The sequence below is a fragment of the Lissotriton vulgaris genome, chromosome 1_1 (genome assembly GCF_964263255.1).
Source record: "Lissotriton vulgaris chromosome 1_1, aLisVul1.2, whole genome shotgun sequence".
In the NCBI taxonomy this organism is placed as follows: Eukaryota; Metazoa; Chordata; class Amphibia; order Caudata; family Salamandridae; genus Lissotriton; species Lissotriton vulgaris.
The window spans coordinates 1,900,390,042-1,900,414,652 of NC_141685.1; the positions used below are offsets into that span (position 1 = coordinate 1,900,390,042).

The 24,611-nt window shown below is 46.6% G+C and overlaps 1 protein-coding gene across 1 annotated transcript in view; it reads right to left on the minus strand.

Moving 5' to 3' along the window:
* ADAMTS20 (ADAM metallopeptidase with thrombospondin type 1 motif 20) overlaps positions 1-24,611 on the minus strand; it is a 1,033,120-nt gene that overhangs the window by 69,685 nt on the left and 938,824 nt on the right. Inside the window, exons 31-32 of the mRNA XM_086919514.1 lie at positions 24,158-24,252; positions 9,626-9,720 (exon numbers count right to left, since the gene is read on the minus strand). Coding sequence (XP_086775640.1) covers positions 9,626-9,720; positions 24,158-24,252 — 190 coding nt within the window. The remainder of the gene's footprint in view (positions 1-9,625; positions 9,721-24,157; positions 24,253-24,611) is intronic.

The window sequence follows — 24,611 nt, forward strand, 5'->3', positions numbered from 1 at the left end:
TGAGTGAGGTATGTTGCAGCGCTGTGTGAATAGGCGGGTGTGAATTAAAACTGTCTAGATAGGTCACCACTAACCTTTATTCCTGTGCACTACCTGACAGGATTAAAATGTAACAGCACAGTGGTATGGATATGAACCACTGTTAGTGATAGGTTGACATGTTTCAGCCTCTTGATCTGTTTTTAGTATCAGCGGCTTTCTTCAGGACCAGATATTTGTACAATGCTGCTGCAATTTAGTGACAAAGCAAAAGTAGAGCTAACCCCGAGGTTAGCTCTACTCCACGAAGGGGTACCGACGGACAGAGCGGGGCCTCCCTCCAGAGCAACCTGACAGGTAGAGGTGAGGCTGGACTATTCAACAATTGTGGATATCCAGACTATGACCTGACACAGCAATAACATTGCGCAGGAGTACTGGTGGTGTATTACCAATTCTTCTTTAGTTCTTTTTTGCTTTATCACTAAATTGCAGCAGCATTGTACAGATATCTGGTCCTGAAGAAAGCCGCTGGTACTAAAAACAGATCAAGAGGCTGAAACATGTCGACCTATCACTGACAGTGGTTCATATCCATACCACTGTGCTGTTACATTTTAATCCTGTCAGGTAGTGCACAGGAATAAAGGTTAGTGGTGACCTATCTAGACAGTTTTAATTCACACACCCCTATTCACACAGCGCTGCAACATACCTCACTTAACCTATAACAGCACACATATGGGATTACCATCCGACTCCAAAAAAACATCTCTGAGCTCCTTCCTTAAATTCCAGAAGTAGTAGCTCCCAGTGGTGACTAGGCTTTCCCCACTGGTAAGGAGGCCTCATATGATGAAGCATGTCACCTTCGGGTGAGTGAGGGGTCTTATCCTTAAGGCATGCCTTGCCCGGTGTTACAACACCTTGAGAGTTGAGAGAGAGATTAGAGCTCTTCAATATTACATCACATACACGTGTGGAAGACCATAGGTATGTATTACGTGTTTTTCTACTTTCTTCCGATGCCTTCTCACAACCCCATACTGCATTGTCAATGCTTTTTTATTTGTCCCTGCCAATGCTTGTTTATTTGGCTCTGCCAACAATGCTTGTTTTATGTGTCTCTGCCAATGCTTGTTTTATTTGTCTCAGCCCACAATGCTTGTTTTATTTGTCTCTCTCTGTTTAATTACGGGACTTCTTTTAATTATTTATATTTAATACAGCCCAAGCCAAGGATCGTAATCTGCTCTCCTGCTCCAACGTCGGCAGCTTTATATGTTACGCCACCTCTCCTCACTTCCAGACAAGCCCCTTAAAGGGGTTTATTTTTGTTTCCATTGCGTGAACTTTAAGTGCTCCAGGGGCACAAGCAGGGACCTACTAGAGTGCTTTTCTATCGGAATGCACTTTGCGGTCCCCCCGGGGCACCAGCAGGCATCCACTTCAGCATGCCTAAGCAAGCATGTGATGAGTGGATGCTTGTGTGTGAGTGTGTGCGCACGAGAGGCTGCAGGAGTGGACGGATGGCAAATTTCACGATCCCCAGGCAATCGATTAATTTTTCTGCTGCCCGGGGGTCAGACACCAGAGCTGGGAGCCCTGACGTCAGCCAGGAATGAGGGAGAAGGAGGAGGCAGTAAGTAGGGAACCCAGTTCGAGTCTCGCATCTGCTCACCATCTTTAAATCCTGGGCAAATTATTTATTATCCCAATGCCTAAAAATACACAAAAATGAATTTGTTCTTGTTTTGTCTGCATTTCATTGGTTTTTGTCACATGCAGTATATACACCAAGACACTAGACTTATGCTGCACAAGAAAAATTACATTCTAGTTTACTAACGAGTCGCACACGGGAAAATTTATATTTTTTTTAGCACCACAGATCAGTAAGGAATAAAAACTTATAATTTGTAAAAGTGCCAATGTAAGGGGGTAAATCCCTTTGAAGGGTTGTGGAAGTGCTGCGGCCTTGGATTTTGCTTTGTTCCCCTGCGCGTGAAGCGGTTTTTGCCCAGCTGCACAGGTGGCGGGGCACCAAAGCAGAGAGGCCGGGGTTATGTCTCAGGTCATGCATCCAGCGGCTGCCGAGTCGGGCCCGTCCTTTACCTTCCGGCCGGCCTCTCGTGCGGAGCCGGATGCTGCCATTCATGCGGACATAAACCGCGAGCATTAATGGGGCAACGGCAGGACGCACAAGTCAGTTGGATGATGGGTTCACTCTACAGCAGGAGTTGTGCGAAGGCCACATTTATTTACACATAACCTAGAGAAGTGCAGTTTACTCCGCTGCTTACACGAGGTAATTAAACCTCAACCCGTGAAAAAATACATTTTTGCAGATATTGTCACGAATGTTGGTGCACAGTTTATGCAGTCTGGTCCATGCCCTTACCATGAAACCGTGTAATAGGCTAGCCACAGATCTGACACTTAGGGTCCGATGTAGGTCACCAAATACCGGTCGGTAACGGCCAAATTCGGCCGTTACCGACCGGTATTTGGTGATTGAGATGTAGGGGCCATTATTTTACAGAATCGGTAAATTTACTGAATCAGTAAATTTACCGATTCTGTAAAATACCGAATCGGTAATTTTACCGATTCGGTAAATCCCAGATGTAGGTAGCACTGTTTACAGTGCTACAGGCCTTCAGAATTCTGTATTTTATCACCCAATACAATTGGGTGGTAAAATACCGAATTCAGGTGTACATGCACATCTGTGCATGTACACCTGTGCCATGTGACACACAGACATGCCCTTACGACATGTATGTGTGCCACATGGCACACAAGCCTGGAATTGGGGTGCTACAGGGTGTCAAAGTGACACTCCGTTCACCCTTGAAGGATTCGGTATTTACCGATTCGGTAAATACCGAATCGGTATTTCCCATTGATTCCTATGGGCTTTAACGCCCATAGGAATCAATAGGAAATACTGATTCGGTATTTACCGAATCGGTAAATACGAATCTTACAGATTCGGTAATTCTAAAATAAGAATTACCTACATCTTCCCCCTTCCTATTTACCTACTCTTAAATACCGAATCGGTATGATTCGGTATTTAAGAGTAGGTAAATAGGAATTACCTACATCGGGCCCTTGGCTTCTTAAGACTGGATATGGGATTGTGCTGCAATCCATGTTGGCCATGACCTTTGGCAGTAAATAATGTCTTAGTCTCAGATATGCCCCTCTCCCTCATCCTGATTTGGAGCGCTGACTGGAAGAGCGTCTCTACTGTAAGGAGATTTAGAGGAGTTAAAAGTTAGTGAGGAGGAGGCAGGGTTCAGAGCCATGCTGTGTTAAAGCAGAGGCCTGAGCTACAGTTAAGCTGCTCCTGTAAATGGCGCAGTACAACAGGGCACTTCAGCAATGTGTTTCTGGTTTGCAAGTGAAGGATGTCATTTTAAATGAAACCCCTAAAGAGAAGAACATACATATCTTTTAAACATGCTGCCAGTGTTTTCTAGACATTTCTACAATGATGCTGTTGCTTGCGACGAGTATGAATTTATTTGTTCCTGTTTGAGTTCACTTAAAACAAGCATTTGCAATGCAATAGGTCTCGCGACTCTGAGCTATTGGCATTGTAAACGACAATGCCTTTATTTTTGTTTTCGTATTTAAAACATAAATAAAAGGCATTGTCATTTACAATGCCAATAGCTTAAACTCGCGTAAATGCGAGACCGATTGCATTGCAAATGCTTGTTGAGGAAGAGATTGACAGTCCGAAGATCCAGAATGGGCCGAAGCCCCTTGTTCTTCTTCGGAATCAGAAAGTAGCGGGGATAACAGCCACTGCCTACTTATGAAGTTGAAACCCTTTCTTTAGCTCCTTTGGCCAAAAGAGCTATAACTTCCTCTTGGAGCAGCTTTAAGTGATCCACCCCCAGCTGTTCCTGACTCTGCAGAATGATAGAAGGAAAAGAAAGGAAAGGAAGAGAATAGCCCTCCTGGACGATCTGCAAGACCCATTTGTCTGATGTTATAGATCTGCAGAATCAGCCTAGGAGTGCTTGGAGGCTGCGGCTACCGGGGGGAGTGTGGTAGACGACTTCTGGCCTCCATTCCGAGGATGGAATGTACTGCGTCCAAGCACGGCTTGGGCAGTCTGTGCGGGATGGTGGCTAGGATAACCACAAAAGGGGCAAAAGCAAGACTGGCCACGAGGAGTGGAGGAGAGGCCCAAGGATCAACCCGTAGCTCAAGAGTGCTTGAACCTGACCAGGGCCAAGTCTGCTTTTTCCCCAAAAAGGCATGTCCATCAAATTGGCCTGGACATCCCACGAGTAGCCAGTTGTGCAAATCCAGGCGTGGAGCCTCACGGCCACTGTCGTCTAAATAGATCTGCTCAGCGAATCGGACCTATCCAAACAACACCATATGGTGAATTTTGCTGCATCTCTCCTGTCCTTGACACTTGGGAGAGCACAGCCTGGGCCTCCTCCGGTACCTGTGGCAGCACTTGCGCAACCGCCTCCCAACGAGAGTGGGAGATACGGCCCAACAAGTATGCAGTATTCCCCGACCGAAATGCCAGACTGGAGGAAGAAAACATCTTCTTCCCAAATGAGTCCAGTCTCTTGGATTTCCTATCCAGAGGTGCAGAAGGGAATGCGCCCTTGGAAGTAGAGGCCTGCACAACCAAACTTTCTGGGGTGAGGTGTTGGCTGAGGAAATTTGGGTTGCCCGGTGCTGGGTGATGGCCACGTGCAAACGTCCTGTTCACAGGAGCCCCTGTGCTAGGCGTAGACCATGTTCCTAGAAGGACGTCCGTAAGTGCCTCATTAAAGGGCATAAGGGGTTCAGAGGTGGAAGCCACAGGTTGAAGCATTTCAGTCAGGAGGGCAGCTCCAGTCCAAGGACCTCAGCTGCCCTCTTAACCACCATGGCATAGGACGCCCCCTCCTCCGTAACCGCTGTAGGCGGAGAGAGCATGCCAGTGTCCGGGGAAGTATCCAGACCACTGGCTTCCCCATGTTCCCCACACCAGTCCTCAGAGACATCCTAGTACTCTAGCGGCTCTCCAGACTCCTTCCATTCCTCTCCTCAGCCTAGCATGTCAAAAAGTGCTCAGACGACAACATAGAAACCCCTGGGTTCTGTCAACAGCGGAATCGGCGTCGATCTATGCTGTTCCGGCTTCGTGTCGTCGGGGATGAGGGTGGGGCTTGCACCACCGACCTGTGCCGGCGTGGGTACCAACTATGGGTTCGACAACGGGAAAGGTCCTGTAAGCACGAACGGTGTCGAACCGGATCTGGGATCGGATCCCTAAGGCCCTACCAGTGCCATGGCCAAAGGAGAGCGTCGAACCCGATGTGGCCCCAACCGACCCTGCGGGGCCCAAGGACTCACCAACAGGGTTGTTCCACTCAAATACACTGTGCATGGCCTCGAAAAAATCTTTATTTTGAGCAGGAGTCGCTCCGGCTCCTGGTAATGGAGGGAGGCGCTAAGTCAACCCTGGTCGCGGCTCCTCAGAACTGTGCCAAGAGCGTCAGTGTTCCTTACCTCTTTCGACAACGGATGCCAGTTGAGGTGAAGTCGAAGTCCGCTTGGACTTCTTCTTCTTCTAGAGCAGTGGTCTTCAAACTTTTTAATGCCGCGCACCCCCCAGTGAACAAATCTAATTCATCGGGCCCCCCTGCCTCAGAATGTTTCACAATAATTCCATTAAATTGGCACTGTTTAAATATGTCTCATTTTATTTAAACAGGAGACATATTTAAACATTCCAGTTAAATCCTCTTAATGTTTTAAAAAATGCAACCAAATACATGATTGCCAAACATACTATTGTGGTCAGGCAGGCCTTACCATGTGTACAAATACCTACAGTCTGATTAATAGAAATGGGGGTGGGGTGTAGAAGAATACTTGGAGTCCCTTTCCTTCTGACACCTTCTCCCAGCCTGATATACATGAAAAAAACTGTTAGTGATGGCACATTACAGAGAGGCTACAGCTGCTCGTTTTCTTCCATGCTTAAAACAAAGCACTGCTGTGAGCATAATGCTTCTTTTGGGCACAGCCTGGCACCCCCCCTGGGATCACTCGAGGCCCCCCTAGGGGGGCCCGCCCCCCAGTTTGAAGACCTCTGTTCTAGAGCCTCTTCCCCGAGTGTCCACACGACCTCCAATGGGAGGAAGAGGACTTAGGGCTCCAATAGCGATCCCGCAATCTTCCTCTATCGGGACCTCCTTGGAGTCTTGCTAGACGGTGTCGACTGCCGGGCCGCAAGCAACTTCCTCACCCACTCCCTTAAGGTCTTTGGAGCCATCACCCGGCAGTCTGAACTTGACTTCGAATCATGGTCGCGTTCAAGACACCACAGACATACGCGGTGGGGATCGGTAATGACATCAAGCGAGAACAAGTCCTGCACAGTGCGTTTGCATCTGGCTTGTGGGCAGGACATTATCAATAATAGGTTGCACTAGCCCTGTTTGTGTTAGGTGCACGAATTTTAAGTTGTGCTGTTGTGCAAACAGGAAAAGAGTGTCCTATTTGTAATGCAGCCCCTGGTGTCATAGACAGCTGAAGATCTGCAGTACCACTATTTTACCATCTAAGAGAGTCATAAGTGGTTGCTTGTCCCCAGAACTTTAAATACAGGTCAACAGCAGAATAAACATGACACAATAGCATATTCAAAGCAAGATAGCATCACTATTAAAACTTATTAGGGAGAACAAAACAAAATAGTCAAAGCGTGAGTGCACCACAAAGTCCATAGCAAAATAAAACGTATTGCAATTCTGAAGCACAAAAGCAGACTAGCACAAAAAATAACACAGCACATCACAATCACTACAAATTGCCACACAACAAATATGCACATACATTCTTATCACATTACCAACAAGAAAAAACAGTTTTCATAATATACCATCAAGGACATAAATTAGTGCCAGTCAAAACTGTTTTATGAACTGGCCTTATCACTTCTCTGCATACCAATTCCATTTTGACAAATCAATCAACCAAACTTCTTGGAGACCCAAGCATAAGGTCGTTTTTCCAATTCAATCATGTTTTGCAATCTCATTAGAGATAAAGTAGAAAGCTTAAGAGACTCATTATTAGTGTAGACTCTGCTTAAGTTTCTCAACAATGTTACCTAAGAAGCGCTGTGCATGTTCTTACTTGTTCTCTTTACATGTCTTCAAATCACATAACTCATTCACTAAAGCTGACCAATATAAAAAGACTAATCATGCCTAGAAATCTCATTGTAACTCTACAAACCGGTTTGTCATAAATACATTAAAAATGAATACCATGCAAATCTTCTTTCAGCTGTCAATATAAATCCACATATATTACTCTCAAGATTTTGCTGAGCAATTTAAATAATACCATTATAGATTGAGGACTAAGCATTCAAGGGGTATCCCCATTCGAAATATGACTCATTACGTGTGAACATTCCCCCTTGCTTCTCTAGATACACAAGCCCTATTAACTTCATTAGGGTCTCATCTTCCACTTCCATGTTTCTTACAAAGAGTGTGCCTAAATTCAAGCAAAACATCTAGCATTAGGCTAAACTTATCAGCATGAAAAGCAATATCCCTGCTATATAGGAAAATTATGTACAATTAACCAGAGGTGATGGCCGAACTCAGATCAGACTGCTAAGTTATGTAATGTTACGAGTTTTTGTATAGCGCTCAGCTGCCCCAGCAAAGGGCAGTTCCAGCGCTGACCGGCAGGAATTGGGAGGCTACAGACTGAAGGTAGAGCATAAATGAAAAGGAAAAGGTGAGTTTTAATGGCCAGGCGGAATGCCAGGTAATTGTCCATACTGCGATGTGCACAGGAAGAGAGTTCCAAAGTTTATCAGCCAGGGTGCGGATGGAGCGTCCTCCTGCATGCACCCTCCTCACCCGGGGAACAACTGACGCCAGATGCTGGCCCAAAGATCGAAGTTGGTGAGTGGGTCTATAGGGTAAGAGCAGGTTTGCCAAGAGGCCTGGAGAGGAGAGATTCATATTTTTGAACGTGATGCAGAGGGTCTTGAACTCGACATGCCAAACCACCGGCAAGCAATGTAGTCCGCTTATGGCGTTAGTTGTGGAACAAGTTCTAGGAAGGCCAAGGAGAGTTCTAGCAAATGCATTTTGAACCCTCTGCAGATATAGAATTTCAGCCTTGTTAACCCCCAGGTAAAGAGAACTGGCATAATCTAACCTAGACATGATGGCGGCCTGGATGATGACTTGACGAATGGAAGGATCAAAGAAACCCAGCAACTGTTTGAGCCCATGCAGGAGTCCAAAGCAGGTCACCACAACTTTTTAAATTTGGACCTGAAAACTGAGGGCTGAGTCTACCCATACACCCAGACTTTTAACCACCTGTTTGGGGGGGGGGGTGCACATCCCAAGGTCGAAGGCCACCAGTGCTCACTCCACAGCTCAGAGTCTTTCCCCAACAGCAAAACCTCAGATTTTCTGGCGTTAAGCTGGAGACAGTTGGAAGTCACCCACTCTGTGAGAGCTGCAAGATCACACCAGAACTTGAGAGCATCCTGCGTGGAGTCATCAAAGAGTGCTAATATCAACTGAGTATCATCAGCATATGATACTACCATTAGTCCTCTGCTTCTGGCCACAACTTCTAATGGTTGGACATACAGATTGAATAGAGTAGGGCTAAACGCTGAGAGACTGGGAGAGAAAAGTGGGCCCACTTGATGATGGGGAGTGGGAGGAGCCTCTACAGGCCCAAAGAGAGAATTCAATACGCTCCGGGTTCCGCCTGGTGTAGCTACAGATATTGCACCAATCATATTACACAAGGGAAGTCCTGCACCAATTGGCGAGTGCGATCTCCAGCACATGTAGCAGGGGATGCGATGAAGTGGGAGACTTCCTACATAATGTCTGACCCTGTATGACGACTCCGCACTATTTGGAGATGGTGAGGAATGACCCATGTGTAGCAACTGGAACACTACGGTCAAAACAATAATAAATAATATATGGGTCGATGATAGTCCACCTAAGTATACTAGGCTGCTTCTGATGTTGGGACGTCATTATCTACACCTATCTATCATGCCCTTCTATATATTTTCATGAAAGAATTACTCTGTGCATCCCACACCAAAACCTTATGTAGGTTATCGAATACTTTCCAGTACAACTAATTCATGTGTGTAAGGTCCAGTCTCGGCTACTTGCCTACTTCTGCACCTACACTCTGACGCTGACACTCATTAACAACAGAATGCTAGCATACCCTCTTTCTTTCAAAAGAGTCATTAAATACAACCTAGTCACCTAAGTAATGTATTCAGAGACATGTATTTTTCTAGAAGAATAGGTAATTGAACCTTGAATTCACAAGTAACATGAAGTTTCTGCAACAGAATTAGATCTGATCCCACAAATTTAAATTCCCCAAAAGGGAGGGAGTAGTGCTGGGAGGCTTTTAAATGGGAGGCATCGAAAATAAATGCCACGTGTGAGATAATGAAGGGAAAAACCTTTTACTGCAATTACTAAATAAAACAAAAATCACAATGATCGAATTAAAAAATAGGCAGAAATTACAGCCTTTTCCAACCATTCCTAGATTGCCCCTTTTAAAATAACTTCTTTTCAGAGTTCAGCACCTGTAGCCGTATACTTCTGAGAAGTTGTCAGCTTCTCCTTTAGGCAATGTAATATATTCCTTTGGGCTTTCTGACTGCATTCCCGAGCAATGAACCTGCAAAATAAATTAAAAGCATTTGAAATGGTCTAAACAAGTGAAAATCTGTTTAAAATCATTAAATCAGAGAAAAGATTAAGTGCAACCTGTGTCTGCCTGCTTACATCCCCCAAAACACTGCTACTTTAAAACCCCAGACAAGCTATCAGAACAGTGTGAAGCATGAAGATTTACTAACATAATTTAATATATAAATGTATATATCTCCCTCATGAGACCATGAGAAATATGGCGTTCATAATTGTTTTTAACTGACGGTCACATTTGTCAAAATACAGGTCAACACTATAATTTATGATGAACGCATTAAATAGTTTGAACCAAAAGCTCTTGTGGCAGAAATCTTCACTCCCCATACAGTCATATATTTTATGCCATTATAAAATACTGATTGGTTTGACCCAGTCTCTCAACCATCCTTGATCAATATTAACATATGATTTTAGTGTTTTATGACTTTAGTAAAATAATGTAATATAAGTGACAAATGATTTACTTACCAGATTTAAAAACAAATTTCGCTAGATTGTTCCAGTCAGGTCACAAGACAGATTAGTGCATAAGAGACCTTGAAAGTAGAAAGCATGGAGAAGGTGGAGAACAGGACTATTGAGAGTGCAGATGTGCACAAAACGCCAACTCTCAGAGTCGATCCAGCTGCCCCAGCTACAGTAGGATCATCCCTACCTGCAACACATCTGATTCATTAGGGGAAAAAGGGGTATATAAGATGCAACCTATGGAATCGCAAGCTGTATGGCAACTTAGTTGACAGCATGCTTTCTATATGGCCAAGGTCCCTAACTTTTCTGCACTATCTTCCTAGTCCCTTTAAATCCTGACACAAGGAGATGGGTACACAAAACATCTACACCCACCTTCCCCAGGTGGCGGTCACTGCATCAGAAGAAGCCCATATTTGAGTCTTTGTACAACTATTTTGTCTGGTGGATTTAGAACGACTGGTCAGATCCTTGAATGCACGCATTTAAAACAGCGCTTTTGAAAATGAGGGTTGGTATATCCATCTCCCAGTGGGAAAGTGGTGTGGAAATCTGCTAACTTTCTACTTCTGCCAAGTTGTAAAAATCTGGGCATTAATGCTGACAAGATGAAGCCGTTTCGGCAAACCGGAAGAAATGGAAAAGGGCTGCCACCAGAATGCATTCGGACATATTATGTTGTAGGGAGATGTAGTGGAAGATAAGAACGTGCTACAGTACATAGTTCCTTTAGCATCCATTAAACATATGTGAGCAATGGAAAAGTAGAACTCTCTGGCAACCTACGTTGCTGTTGTAACCTCACTAAAAGCATGGTTAATTTGCATTGGGTGTTTCCCCTTAGTGTCAGCTATTTACACTTGGCACAGTTAAAAATCAGCCTTTGTCTAGCCATATCAAATAACACCTTCAATCACACCAATCAGAGTTAAACAAGCAGTAGACTAAATTTTGCTGTTTAGAGATCAATCAAAGCTTACAGTTGGGCACAAGAGGCGGACCACTAGAGAAAAACTGTGTGCTAATAAAGAACCATTGTTCTTATGTACAAATCTATTTTGCGGACACAAATGCTCTGCATCACAAAGTAGGTGTACTAATCCCTTATTAGGGGACTGTAAACATTTACTGACTCCTGAAATGAGAATGTGAATATATATATATTTTTTTTGCACCAATACACGGGTTGGGGCGTCTTTTTATTGGGGGTTGAAGATCATATATTTGGTCTTGAGAGTATTAATCTCAAGGCCATGCTCTTCACAGAATGCCTCGAATCCATTAAGGACTCGTTGGATCCCCATAGGAGATTTGGACAGCAGCAGGGTGTCCGCGAACATAATCGCCGGCACCCTGCTGCCAGCAAGTCTGGGGGCATCACTATCCTCAACCCCATTTAGATGGGCAATTACCCCGTTGACATAGAGGCAGAACAGGGTCAGTGCCAAAACACTGCCCTGTCTTACCCCCCTGTCAACGGGGAATCTGTTTGATAGAAAGCCATCCTGGCCACATCTAACCTGTGCATAGTTATCCGTATGTAGTCGGACAACTATGTTTAAAAGGTGATGCGATACCCCCATATTTGAGAGGACAGACCAGAGTTTTCTACGGGGTACGAGATCAAAAGCCGCCCGTAGATCTACGAAAACGGTATAGAGGCTGCCACCCTCCATCTTTACCGTTTTCCAATATATAAGGGCCAGGCGGAAGATTTCGTCTATGGTAGAAACTTTTTTCCTGAACCCTGCTTGATAAGGGCTCAGGATTGAGTGATCAAGCATCCACACTAATAGGCGGTCCAAAATCAGCCTCGCAAAGACCTTTTGTGGAACATCAATGAGGCTAATAGGCCTGTAGTTGGCTGGGAGAAGAGGAGAGCCCTTCTTAAAAATGGGTACAATCTCTGCCCCCAGCCAGGTACTAGGAACCTCCATCCCACCTAGAATTGAATTAAATAGGACCTGTAGGTATGGGGCCCAGACAGTTGGTTCATGTTTGAACAAGTCTCCCGGGAGCTTGTCCAAACCTGGGGTTTTCTCCGCTGTCAGTTTGGCAATTGCTGCACCAACCTCCGCCACAGTAAATTCATCCCGGACCACTAGAGGGATAGGGTCTGCCACTAGATTACCTATATCCTCTGCATGATCTATACTTGCATGTGCATATAGGGTGCGGAAGTGGACCTCCCAGACACTAGGAGCAATATTAGCTTCTACTGCTGGTATTGGATCCACAGAGCCAGTTTTAACAAAAAACACGCCCCAACCCCTGTATTGGTGCAAATAGGTTGGAAAGGGTTCGAACTTTCGAATACTTAGGGGTTATTCTAAATGAGAACATGTCCTGGGGTCACCATCAAACAAAATCTCAACTTAATCTGGCCCAATTGGCGGGAGGAGTTATTAGCCTTATAAATAAAAACATATCTACCATCAAGGCGATCGGTCCCCCAATAGAGATATATATAGTGCAGGCCAGGGGAGCGGTTATGTACGGTGGTGAGCTCTGGGGACACATGTGTAAACGTGAGATGGTGGCAACTGAGAATAAATTTATTAGGCAGCTCCTATCACTCCCCCCTAGTACCCCCTTGCTGCCGATGAGGCTTGATCTGGGACTGAGGCCGCTCGATGAGGATCTGGGTGCCAGGCCCCTAACTTTTTGGCGCAGGGTCTGGACCACACCAGAGCTGGTGAATTATAGGTCCGAGCTGCAGGAAATCCTGACTTACCCGAATGTGGGGAAAATCCCCTGGTTTCAATACATAAAAAATGAGCTCGGGCGCCTTGGATTAGCTACTTTGTGGTCTGATCCCGCGATTGCTTGTCCTATGGTCTCTCGGAAGCAATTGCTTTCACTGTACCACGAAAGCAAAATCGCGGCACACAGACAAGGCACATAGTCTGGTACTCTGACTGATTCTTTCTTAAAGACTAAGGACATTTATAAGCTGGAGGGAATACTAGATGTCATATTCCCAACCACTACCAAGAAATTGTACCTACAGCGGAGGTACGGAAGTCTACCAATCCGAGCCTACACTAGCAAATGGAGTGAGCCCTCCCTGAGTCACTGTCCTGGGTGTAATTATGAGCAGGAAACATAGCTGCATATATTGTTCTTTTGCCGAAATTATGCGCAGGCAAGAAGGCACTGGATCGTACAGGCCTGTAAAAACCTGGGTTTCACACATTGTTTGCAGGCATATAGGGTTCTCAAAACAGATCTTTCTGGTATGATTGTGTTTGGCATAGCTAAATATTTGGAAACTTTTTGGCAGAAGAGAAGACGCTTACTATCTAGGGATGTAGAATAAATGTTAAATTTAAAAAAATATTAACATGTAATCAACATTCTAATAATTTTATCCTTCTTATGGACTAACTAAAACTGCACGTATGATGTTATGTACTAAGGAATCACGTTGCTGTTTTTTATGACCTCTGATTAATTGCCCATGATGTAATTCATGCTTTTATTTGTATAAAGATGTGTTTTATCTTTTATGGCAAATGCTGCCGAAATAAAGAATGTTGATGATGATGATGATGAATATATACCAATTGTCAAATTGGAAGGGGCATGTTGTAGGTATCCCTTCCAAAATGCAAATCAGTATGGGATGTATCAATGTTTTGCAACCGTAATCTCCTCCCAAAACACTGAACATTTTCCAACTTCATAGTTGGAGTAGTAATGCATTCACAGAAGCGACCCATCCCCCTTGGTGAATTTAAAAAAAAAGTTTACTGGGGAGTAGACAGTGGTTCAGGGTAGGTAGGGTACCACTGCCAGCTCCCCAACAATTTTCTTTTATAAACTGATTTTTTTAAACACAACCTTTTTTCCTTTAAGAAAAACTAGAAGCATTACAAAAACCTGTTGACATGGTAGTCTGCGGATCTCAGCAGGCCACCGTCCTTGAGAAGGCATCCAAGTGGAGTAAGCCGCAGTTTATCAAGGTACCTCATCAATATACATTAGGTAGGTCGGATTGCGATCCACTCTGAATAAAATATTTTCAAAATTGGAATACAGATTTAATGTATTATTGACAACAGCACTGGTTGTAGATGACTGCTGCAAGTGGTCACACATGTTAAAGAAGAAAAGGTTGTATGCATTTCTACAATGACACATCATAAGAATAGGATGGACATATTTCTTAGAATGCCTAGTATGCAAATCAGTTGTCCCAAGACTAAACCAAATTGATAACAAACCAGTAAGTGTCTTTCTAAAGTACTGTGCATTCATCCATGATATGGGTCCAACTCAGCACAAGTCTTAATGTTACAATAACATCTCATAGATGTTTTCCTAGCTCCTAATTCTCCTGATTCCTGTCAAATGTGTCAATTATTTTCTTCGGGGTGGGGGGAACTATCTGATCAACTAAATACCTCTTCATATTCCAGTCTCCTCTGTATGTGTTCATCAAGAATAGATATGAGACTGATAAAGAATATTCCAGGCCAAGAATGTTCTCTATAACAATTCTACGAAATTGTACATGTGGATTCAACCATAACACATTATAAAATTAAAGGGATACATGATACATTATTGAAACAATTTTCTGGAAGACAGGGAATTGGAACAAAAAAATTAACTTGCAAAATTAAACTGGGTTCCCAACTTTTAAGTGGTTAGTTTCCTTTGTTATAATTATGGGGTGTGTGTTCTGCAGATGTATATTCAGGAGTAGGAGATTAAATAGCGTCTACTTCGGTCCATTGTAGAGAAGTGCCTATTAAGACTGGGAAACAATTCAGAAAACACATAAGAGAGCCTATCTGGGTATTAAAATATACATTTACCTCGGTTCCGGTCCTGAGCTCGAAGAAGACTTGTCAGAAAACAATCCTTGCCGAGCCTTAAACTCCCTCTTTATTACATATACCTCACACCCAGGGCAGGGCCTAAACAGCCCATAGGGCAGGGTGCATTGTAATGAAATATTTAGAAATGTACTTTTAAACTATGCATGCTCTGGTAGTGAAAAACTCACAAAATAGTTTTTCAATACTGTGAGGCCTACCTCTCCCAAAGGATAACATTGAGTTACCTTATTACCTTTAAGTGCTAACAATTGATAGGTAGCAGGTAGAAAAGCCAAGTTTGGTGCAGGAGGAATTGCAATTCAAAACCCTCTTTAATGGTAAATTCTGATTCTGATTTTACTTCACAATTCTGAAAAATGCACATTTGGAAAGTTTGAATGTTCTTGTCCTAACCATTTGGTGTCAGCAGCCTGATCCTGGGTCACATGGCGTAGCTGGCAGCTGGTCTTTATGTATTGCTCCCAGACAGTGAGACAAAGAGACGATAGGTGTTGGTAAAATGGGCTATCTGAGATAATGACGGGGAGCAGCTATCATCTACCACACCTGCACATCAGAAAGGCTCTGCTTGAGCCTCTACACAAAGGGCTGCACAGCCCCAGTAGCTAGTCTGGAGCCAGGTTCCAGAAGCCACGGCACCTGTGCACTTTAAAGGACTACCTCTAGAAGCTTCACCCCAATTCAAAGTCACAACTAGGTATAAATACTGGCCCTCAGACAGCAACTCTTCAGTACACTTCTGGACATGTGGAAACTCTACCAGGAAGAAGGAATGCTGTGCTGCTGACAGGATGGTCAGTCTGTTGGTTACGGCTCAGAAGGACAGCAGCCCTGCTTTCCAGGCAGCATCAAAATAGAGGGTGTGGATGTTGGTAGGATGGGCCATCTCTGACTTGATTGGGGGCACAGCTGTTTCCTACCACACTGCACTAAGGACTTCACTCTAGCCTATTGTGCCCCCAAACAGACTGGGACTAGGGCAGGGAGGCAGGAAACCTATGTAAGGGGAAAACCCAGAATACTCTCCTGCTTTAAAGTGGGCATCATTTATAAATATCGGACCCTCAGACCCACTCTTCATATCAATTCTGGACCTATGGAAGACTCAGAAGAAGTACTTCTCTGCTGCTCTCCTACAAGAACTGCTCTTCTGCTACCCTGCTGCTCTGCTGCCTAAGTGAGAAGGACTGGACTTCCACCTTGAACCCAGGACCATCAAAGGGACTCCAAGGACTTGTTGGCTGTCCCCCTAATCAGAGCCTCAAGGAAAGAAAGTTTCCAACCATCCTGAACACAGCTACTGAACTCGGCCTGCTGTGAGTCCTAGCCTTCCAAGTGGTGTCTCTCCAGTCATGGACCCTTGGAGTGGAGCTAAAGGTGCTCTGCCAAGCAAGTTGTGGATTTCACCAGAACCTATGCAACGCAACACAAACCTGATGAAGCCTTGCAACACCCAATTGGAACTGGTGCAGCTCGAAGTAGACTTGACGCAAGCCAGCATCACAACACTCACAGTTCTACATCAGCACCAGTGCAGCCTCGATGCATGCCCACATCACAGCCCTCGCAGCTCCTCATGGGAACTGATACAGTGCGATGCAGTACCGACACAAGCAACATTTTGTATCTGGACTCAAGGTACAATCATCAATGGGCCTAACTTGGTCCTTGTATCCAGCCCACACTCCATTGGTGGTGCCTTAACTTGTTACTTTGTCCTTGTCCTGCACGACCAAATATCCACAGTTGGCACTATGTGCTTTTAACACCTTGGCTGCTAGAGGTCCCCCCCCCCGGTGCTGGATTCACAGAGTTCCCTTTATTCATGACGAGCTCAGCTCGTCATAAACACAGCTCAACCGTGCCTCATGACGAGCTGAGCTCGCCATGAGCAGCGAAGGGGTTAAGCACTACTTTTACCCATACTTCTAAAATTACCTATCTGCAATTCTACTAATTGGAATTTTGTTTTTTTGGTGCCATATAAATTATTAAAATGCATGCTATTTTTCTAAATTGGTTTGGGATTTCTCTTGTGCTCTGTTCTCACTTTATTATTGTTTAAGTGCTGAATAAATACTTTACACATGCCTCTAAGTTAAGCCTGACTGCTTTTGTGCCAAGCTACCAGAGGGTTAAGCACAGGTTAAATTAGTGGATCACCCTGACGAGGACTGTGTCTGTTGCCAGAGAAGGCTTACACCCTCCTCAACAAACAACAGGATATCTCACAATGATAATCTCAATATTCTCAATGTACTAAATAAGAAGATGGGATATGATGGGCTGAAATCTTTATAGTAGCTTGGTAAAAATAATATGGAATTTTGAGGTAAACAGGAAAAAATAAAAAATAAAGAACAGGACACCAGTGTTTAATTTGAACTGGTAGTTACAGGTACTTAATTTTTGGGAACTGGCATTTATTGTTTTGAACCAGCACCTTTTTTCCCCGGATCAAATATTTGCCAAGTGCAAGAGAGCGTATAAAGCACAGATTGGAATGACAGTGAAAGAGAAACACATAGGGAGAAAACAGAAACCTGTGAATGTGAGATGAAGGGGCAGGGAGCTTCCGCTGGTTGAATGAAGAGGGAGGTGGTGGATTGAGGACTACCAGCCTTGGTATTCGGCGTGCCGATATTTAATTGCACCAGCTGCGGACTTCGGAGCAAACCTTTGGTCACCGGTACCCTTTGTTTTACAAATGAAGCAATGCAGGCCACACTTTATGACCGGACGTCTCCCCTATGATTCAACTTCTTGACCTCTTATAATCCAAATTAATTTCCTTTTGAAAGGGCTGGCTCTATCAGACATCTTCTTTGCACGATGTAAGAGCCATAGTGAGCATGTTTAATTTTGAATTTGAATTTAAAAACTTTTCTATAGCGCACTTTTACCATGCGGTTTCATGGCGCTGTTAGATTGTGAGAAGCGGGCAGGAGCAGAGGGGGATTAAGCATTATAGGCTCGAGAGAACAGAAAAGTTTTGAGACCCTTCCGGAACTCCATATAGGAAGATGACATGCGGAGTTCCAAGGGGAGGGAGTTCCAAAACGAAGGAGCAAGCACTGCAAATTTCGTACCACCAGTCTTTTTCTTACTGAAGCGGGGGATAGTTAGCAGAGCCTGATGAGTGGACCTAAGCTCTCGTCCAGGTATGTAGGGGGTGATGGCAGAACAGATGAATTCCGGGGCGGTGCCTGTTTTAGCCTGGAAGGTGGTGCAACCAAGTTTAAACAAGGCACGCTCTTTCACCGGCAGCCAGTGCAATGCCTGCAGTAAGGGAGTGGCTCGATGGTATTTAGGCAGGCCATGAATCAGGCGGGCAGCCTGGTTCTGCACTAGCTGCAAACGGCGAATGGCGTAAGCTGGAGCGCCGTTGTAAATGATGTTCCCGTAATCGAGGCGCGAGAGCACCATGGCCATCACTATAATCTTTAGGGCGGGTAAAGAAAAAAAACGAGAAATCTTTCTGATGATTCGGAGGGAAAAGAAACAGGAGGAAACAACTGAACTGACCTGGGAGTGGACGGAAAGTGAAGGATCCAGGAAGATGCCGAGGGTCTTGACCTTGGGGACTGGGAGTGGGGGAACACCAAGTGAAGGGGGCCAGTGAGAAGGGGACCAGGGGCTGCAACCACCTCTAGTCAAGACTAACTCCGTCTTGTCTGGGTTGAGTTTGAGGTGGTTGCAGTTCATCCAATCCTGGATGAGTAACATGACGGATTGGACATTTGAAGCAGAGGAGGAGGGGTGGGAAAGGTTGAAAATTAGCTGGAGGTCATCGGCGTAGTTGAACACCGTGACCTCGAGCTGCTGTAACATAAAAATGAGGGGGTATATGTATAAATTAAACAAAAGAGGGGAGAGGGAAGAGCCTTGGGGAACTCCACATGCGACCTTACGAGAGGCAGCAGTGAAACCAGCAAGATGGACTGCCTGAGCCCTGTCACTCAGGAAGGACTTGAGCCAGGCGAGGGCCAGGCCCTCTATACCCGCCGCCTTGACACGGGTGAGAAGGATGGAGTGGTCCACCGTGTCAAATGCGGCGGATAGGTCTAAAAGAATGAGGGCCTGGGGGACGTTGGTATCAATGCCCTCGCGTAGGCTGTCCATCACTGAGATCACTACCTTCTCCGTCGAGTGGAGGGGGCGAAAGCCCGCCTGCCGGGGGGAGAGGCAGTGGTTGGCTTCCACGTAGGTGCTCAGGGTGCTGGTTACGTGGGTCTCCAAGGCCTTGGCCAGATAGGGTAAAAGGGAGATGGGACGGTAGTTTGAAGGAGATGAAGGGTCGGTACCAGGTTTTTTTAGAATTGGGATAACTGCCGCAAACTTATGGGCAGTGGGGACAACTCCGGATTTAAGTGAGTCATTTAAAAGTGTGAGGGGAGGGGTAGGACAGTGTAGGAAGACTTCTCGCAAAATACGAGCGGGGGCAAAGTCTAGGGGTGAGCCAGACTTTACCTTTTGGAGCAGAGGAGAGAGTGTAGCTGTGGTCAGAGGGGGGAAGGACGTGAGTTTGGAAGTGATAACCGGGGGGGAGGGATTGATGAAGGCCGAAGAGGGAGGAGAGATTTTAGCCTTGATCGTTGCGACCTTGTCAATGAAGAAATCATTGAGGGAGTCGCAGAGTGGTTGGGAAGGGGGGATCAGGGCCGTGGCTCTGTTGGATGAGGCAAGCTCATGTACTGTGGCGAAAATCTCTTTGGATTGAGATTCGGCTGCTAGTATCCTGTTTGAGTAGAACAGGGTCTTGGCATCAAGTATGCTTTGTTTGTAAACTTTGAGCACAGAGAGATAGGTGTTTTTTTTGGCAGGGCAGTATTCTCTTCTCCATGCGCGCTCTGCTCTGCGTGCGGCCAACTTCTTCTCCCTGAGGTCGGAGGTGAACCAACGATTGGCCGCATGGGCGCGCTTCACCGTGATCCGTCTCAGGGGAGCGAAGTCGTCGCCTACTCGGGTCAGCCAGCCATCGATGGTAGTCAGCTGGTCTGGGGCGGCGAGGCCCGAGAGGTCAGGGCAGGAGTTGGCCAGGGATAGACAGAAGGCAGGCATATCTGCCTTACCCCACTTTCTAGCCCAGGTGTTCTTAGGGAGAGGGGGTTTAGATGCAGGGGCTAGCGCGAGGGAGAAGGAAATTGAAAAATGGTCCGACCAAGAGCAGGGGGAGATGACAGGCGGAGTAGTGGGGATATTTAAGGTCCAGACCTGATCAAGCGAGTGGCCGTGGACATGTGTGGGGCATGTTTAGGTTGAAATTGGAAACTAGTATTGCAAATTGACGAGTTCCAATGTCTATCTCTTGGGACAGTGGGAGCTCTTCTTTTTTGGTAAAATTTGTAAATTGCAAGATGGGTTGTAGGTGTGCCTTTAAATACTTATCACTGTGCTCAAGTAGTGGATAGATTTTTGAACTGATTGGGTAATAGTGATGAGTTTAATGTTGTTCTGATGTTTGTGAAAAGTCAGTGCACACAGATAAAGGATATCGGGAAATATTGGTACCGTTCCAAAAACCATGAAGTCTTGTTGCTTTATTATTGATGGAATGCTAGGTGGAGACTAAGTAAGTAGACCGATATGTCAACAAAAGTAGCGAGATGTTACCATGTTAAAATGATAAAATAAACAATGACTTACAACAGTCAATGTCTTTGGATCCCGACATAGTCCTTGTCACTCCACCAGTTATTGGTAGATTTCCATCTCTATTAATACATTTAAGTATTATCCTGTGTGAAACTGGGGGAGTATATGAGTTGTGGCAGGATGCAAACATGATCCTTTCCGAAACGTTATATCAGTGCTAAATTGATTAATACTGTGACCACATTGAAATAAAAAAATCTCCCAGCCCCGCACCAGCACCCGCCAAGTCGAACTCCAGCAGCACCCACCTCAAGTGCATCCTGCTCAACACCCGCTCCGTCCACAGACACGCCATCGAACTCTGGAACCTCCTAGACGCCACAGCCCCTGACGTTGCCTTCCTCACGGAGACCTGGATGAACGCCTCTTCAGCTCCCGACATCGCCATCGCTATCCCAGAGGGCTACAAGATCGTCCGGAGGGACCGAAACGCCAACCAGATGGGAGGAGGCATCGCCATCATCCACAGGAACACCATCCGTCTCACGACCAGCACCGACAACACCCTGACCAGCGCCGAACACCTGCATTTCCAGATCCACACCAACCCGAACACCACCCTCAGAGGCACCCTGATCTACCGACCCCCTGGACCACGCACGCAATTCAGCGAGGACATCGCCGACTTTGTCAGCCCGCATGCCCTCCCCTCCGCTGACTACATCCTCCTGGGAGACCTCAATTTCCATCTGGAGAACAACAACGACCACCACACCAGCACCCTGCTCGACAACCTCGCCAACCTGGGACTCAAGCAACTGGTGTCCACCCCCACCCACCTCGCCGGACACACACTCGACGCCGTCTTCTCATCCAGCACAGACATCGACTTCAGCCACGCCACAGAGCTTCAATGGACGGACCACAGCTGCGTCCACTTCACCTTCAAGAGAACGACGACCCACCAACACCAGCAACAGACCACCCGCAGAAGCTGGAACAAGATCACAGCAGACCAGCTCGCCACCTCCCTGAGCCAACACCCTCCTGCCAGCTCAGCGAACCCCAGCCAGGCCGCCGACTACCTCACGAAGTGGATCAGCAACTGCGCGGACGAACTCGCCCCGCTGAGGACCCCGCCTAGCAGACCCGGCAGCAAGAAGGCCCCATGGTTCACCGACGAACTCAAGAGCTCCAAGAAGAACTGCCGAGCCCTCGAGAAAGTCTGGAAAAGGGAACCGACACCGGACAACAGGACCTCCTACAAACTTGCCACCCGGAAACACCACCAGCTGATCCGCGCCGCCAAGAAAACAGCATTCAAGGACCGGTTGGACAACAACGCACACAACTGCAAGGAACTCTTCAACATCGTGAAAGAGCTTTCCAACCCCAGCGCAGGAAACAACGACATCACCCCATCGCAAGACCTCTGCAACTCCCTCGCCTCATACTTCCACAACAAGATCACGGACATACACAGCAGTTTCAACAACCAACCAACGCACACCACGACCGACCAGCCACCCCCCCCCCACCACCACCCTCCACGCCTGGACCCCGATCAGCACCGAAGACACCATCCGCACGATGAACTCCATCCACTCCGGATCACCGACCGACCCCTGCCCTCACCACGTCTTCAACAAAGCCGACGCTGTCATCGCACCCCACCTGCGAGACATCATCAACACCTCCTTCGACACCGCCATCTTCCCTGAAAGCTGGAAACACGCCGAGCTCAGCGCTCTTCTCAAGAAACCAACAGCGGACCCCACCGACCTCAAGAATTACCGCCCCATCTCGCTTCTCCCGTTTCCAGCCAAAGTCATCGAGAAGACCGTCAACAAGCAGATGGCCGCCTTCCTCGAGACGAACGGATCCCTCGACCCCTCACAGTCCGGATTCCGAGCCAAACACAGCACCGAGACCGCCCTCATCGCCGCCACCGATGACATCCGAGCCCTGATGGACAATGGAGAAACAGCGGCCCTCATCCTCCTAGACCTCTCCGCGGCATTCGACACGGTCTGCCACCGCACTCTAGTACGGCGCCTCAGCAACATCGGAATCCAGGACAAGGCGCTGGAATGGATCATCTCCTTCCTCGACGGAAGAACACAGAGAGTCCGCCTACCACCGTACAAGTCAGAGGCCTCCGAAGTCATCTGCGGCGTCCCCCAAGGATCATGCCTGAGCCCCACCCTCTTCAACGTCTACATGAGCCCCCTCGCGGCCATCGTACGCAAACACCACCTCAGCATAATCTCCTACGCCGACGACACCCAGCTGATCCTCTCCCTGACCAACGACCCCGCCGCCGCCAGAGCCAACCTGCACGAAGGGATGAAAGAGGTAGCCGAGTGGATGACGACCAGCCGCCTGAAACTGAACTCGGACAAGACGGAGGTCCTCATCCTGGGCTCCTCACCCTCCGCCTGGGACGACTCCTGGTGGCCTCCCGCCCTGGGCACCGCACCCAAACCGACAGACCATGCACGAAACCTGGGCTTCATCCTGGACTCCTCCCTCGCCATGACCAGGCAAGTCAACAGCGTCTCCTCGGCGTGCTTCAACATCCTACGCATGCTACGGAAGATCTTCTGGTGGATCCCCACAGAGACCAGGAAGACCGTCACCCAGGCCCTCGTCACCAGCCGACTGGACTACGGCAACGCCCTCTACGCCGGGACCACCGTCAAGCTCCAGAAGAGACTCCAGCGGATCCAAAACGCCTCAGCCAGACTCATCCTCGACATCCCACGATCCAGCCACATCTCCGGACACCTGAGAGACCTTCACTGGCTCCCCGTCAACAAGAGAATCACCTTCCGCCTCCTCACCCACGCACACAAAGCCCTACACGACCAAGGCCCGAGCTACCTCAACAGCCGAGTCAACTTCTACGCTCCCAAACGCCACCTCCGATCAGCCAACCACGCCCTCGCCGCCGTCCCCCGCATCCGAAGAGCGACTACAGGAGGAAGGTCCTTCTCCTACCTGGCCGCCAAGACCTGGAACTCCCTCCCGTCCGACCTGCGCCTGACCCAAGACCACCTCTCCTTCAGGAAGAAGCTGAAGACCTGGCTGTTCGAGCAGTAGCGGCACCCCCCCCCCCAGCGCCTTGAGACCCTACGGGTATGTAGCGCGCTTTATAAGTGTCACTGATTGATTGATTGATTGAGTATATATTTTAGCTAAAAAAAAAACCATCAGTTGTGTATTACCTGGATGTTTCATTACCGGATATGGTTAAAGTGATACATGTAATACACTGCTTCATGAGATAAATGCTGTGGCACAAAAAGCACACATTTGCCCTTATTGGTCTACCAGTATTCGTGCAGTATACTAAGTACCACATGGATCTATAACAGCCACACAGGACAAACAGTTTGAGTGTCAGACTGATGTTGTTAATGCAAGCATCTCAGGTATTTTGTAAAATGCTTAGTAAGGGTATAATTCATACATATTGCTTTAGCCTACCTTGATATCTTGACCTTTGAGATTCAGAAGAAATTCACCGTCCTTCCTTATGTTTTTTTTTATTTGTAGTTCTTTGCAACTGGCAAAAATTTCACCTTTGAAGGAAATACAAGAAAAATAATTGGCAGTCAAGAACAACACAGTACAAAGGAAGGACTATACCATAGTTTGCATTAAACACTTTTAGTGGCAAAGACCATTATGGTGTTACAATGCTGTGCTAGTGGAAGACAATTCAAGTAGGGATTCAAGTAGGACTTCACAAAATTGCATGAAAATGTTACACTCTTACTCATTTAGAGCAAACTGTGAGTATCTTGTGTGACTTTTTGTAGTTGAGTGCAGACTTCATAGAACAAAAGAGTCAAGGAATACCAGCGGAGACTGGGTTCAGCACACAATTTCTATTAGTGGGACGTTTTTTGCAAAAAGTAGCCTCCTGAAAGCAAATAAT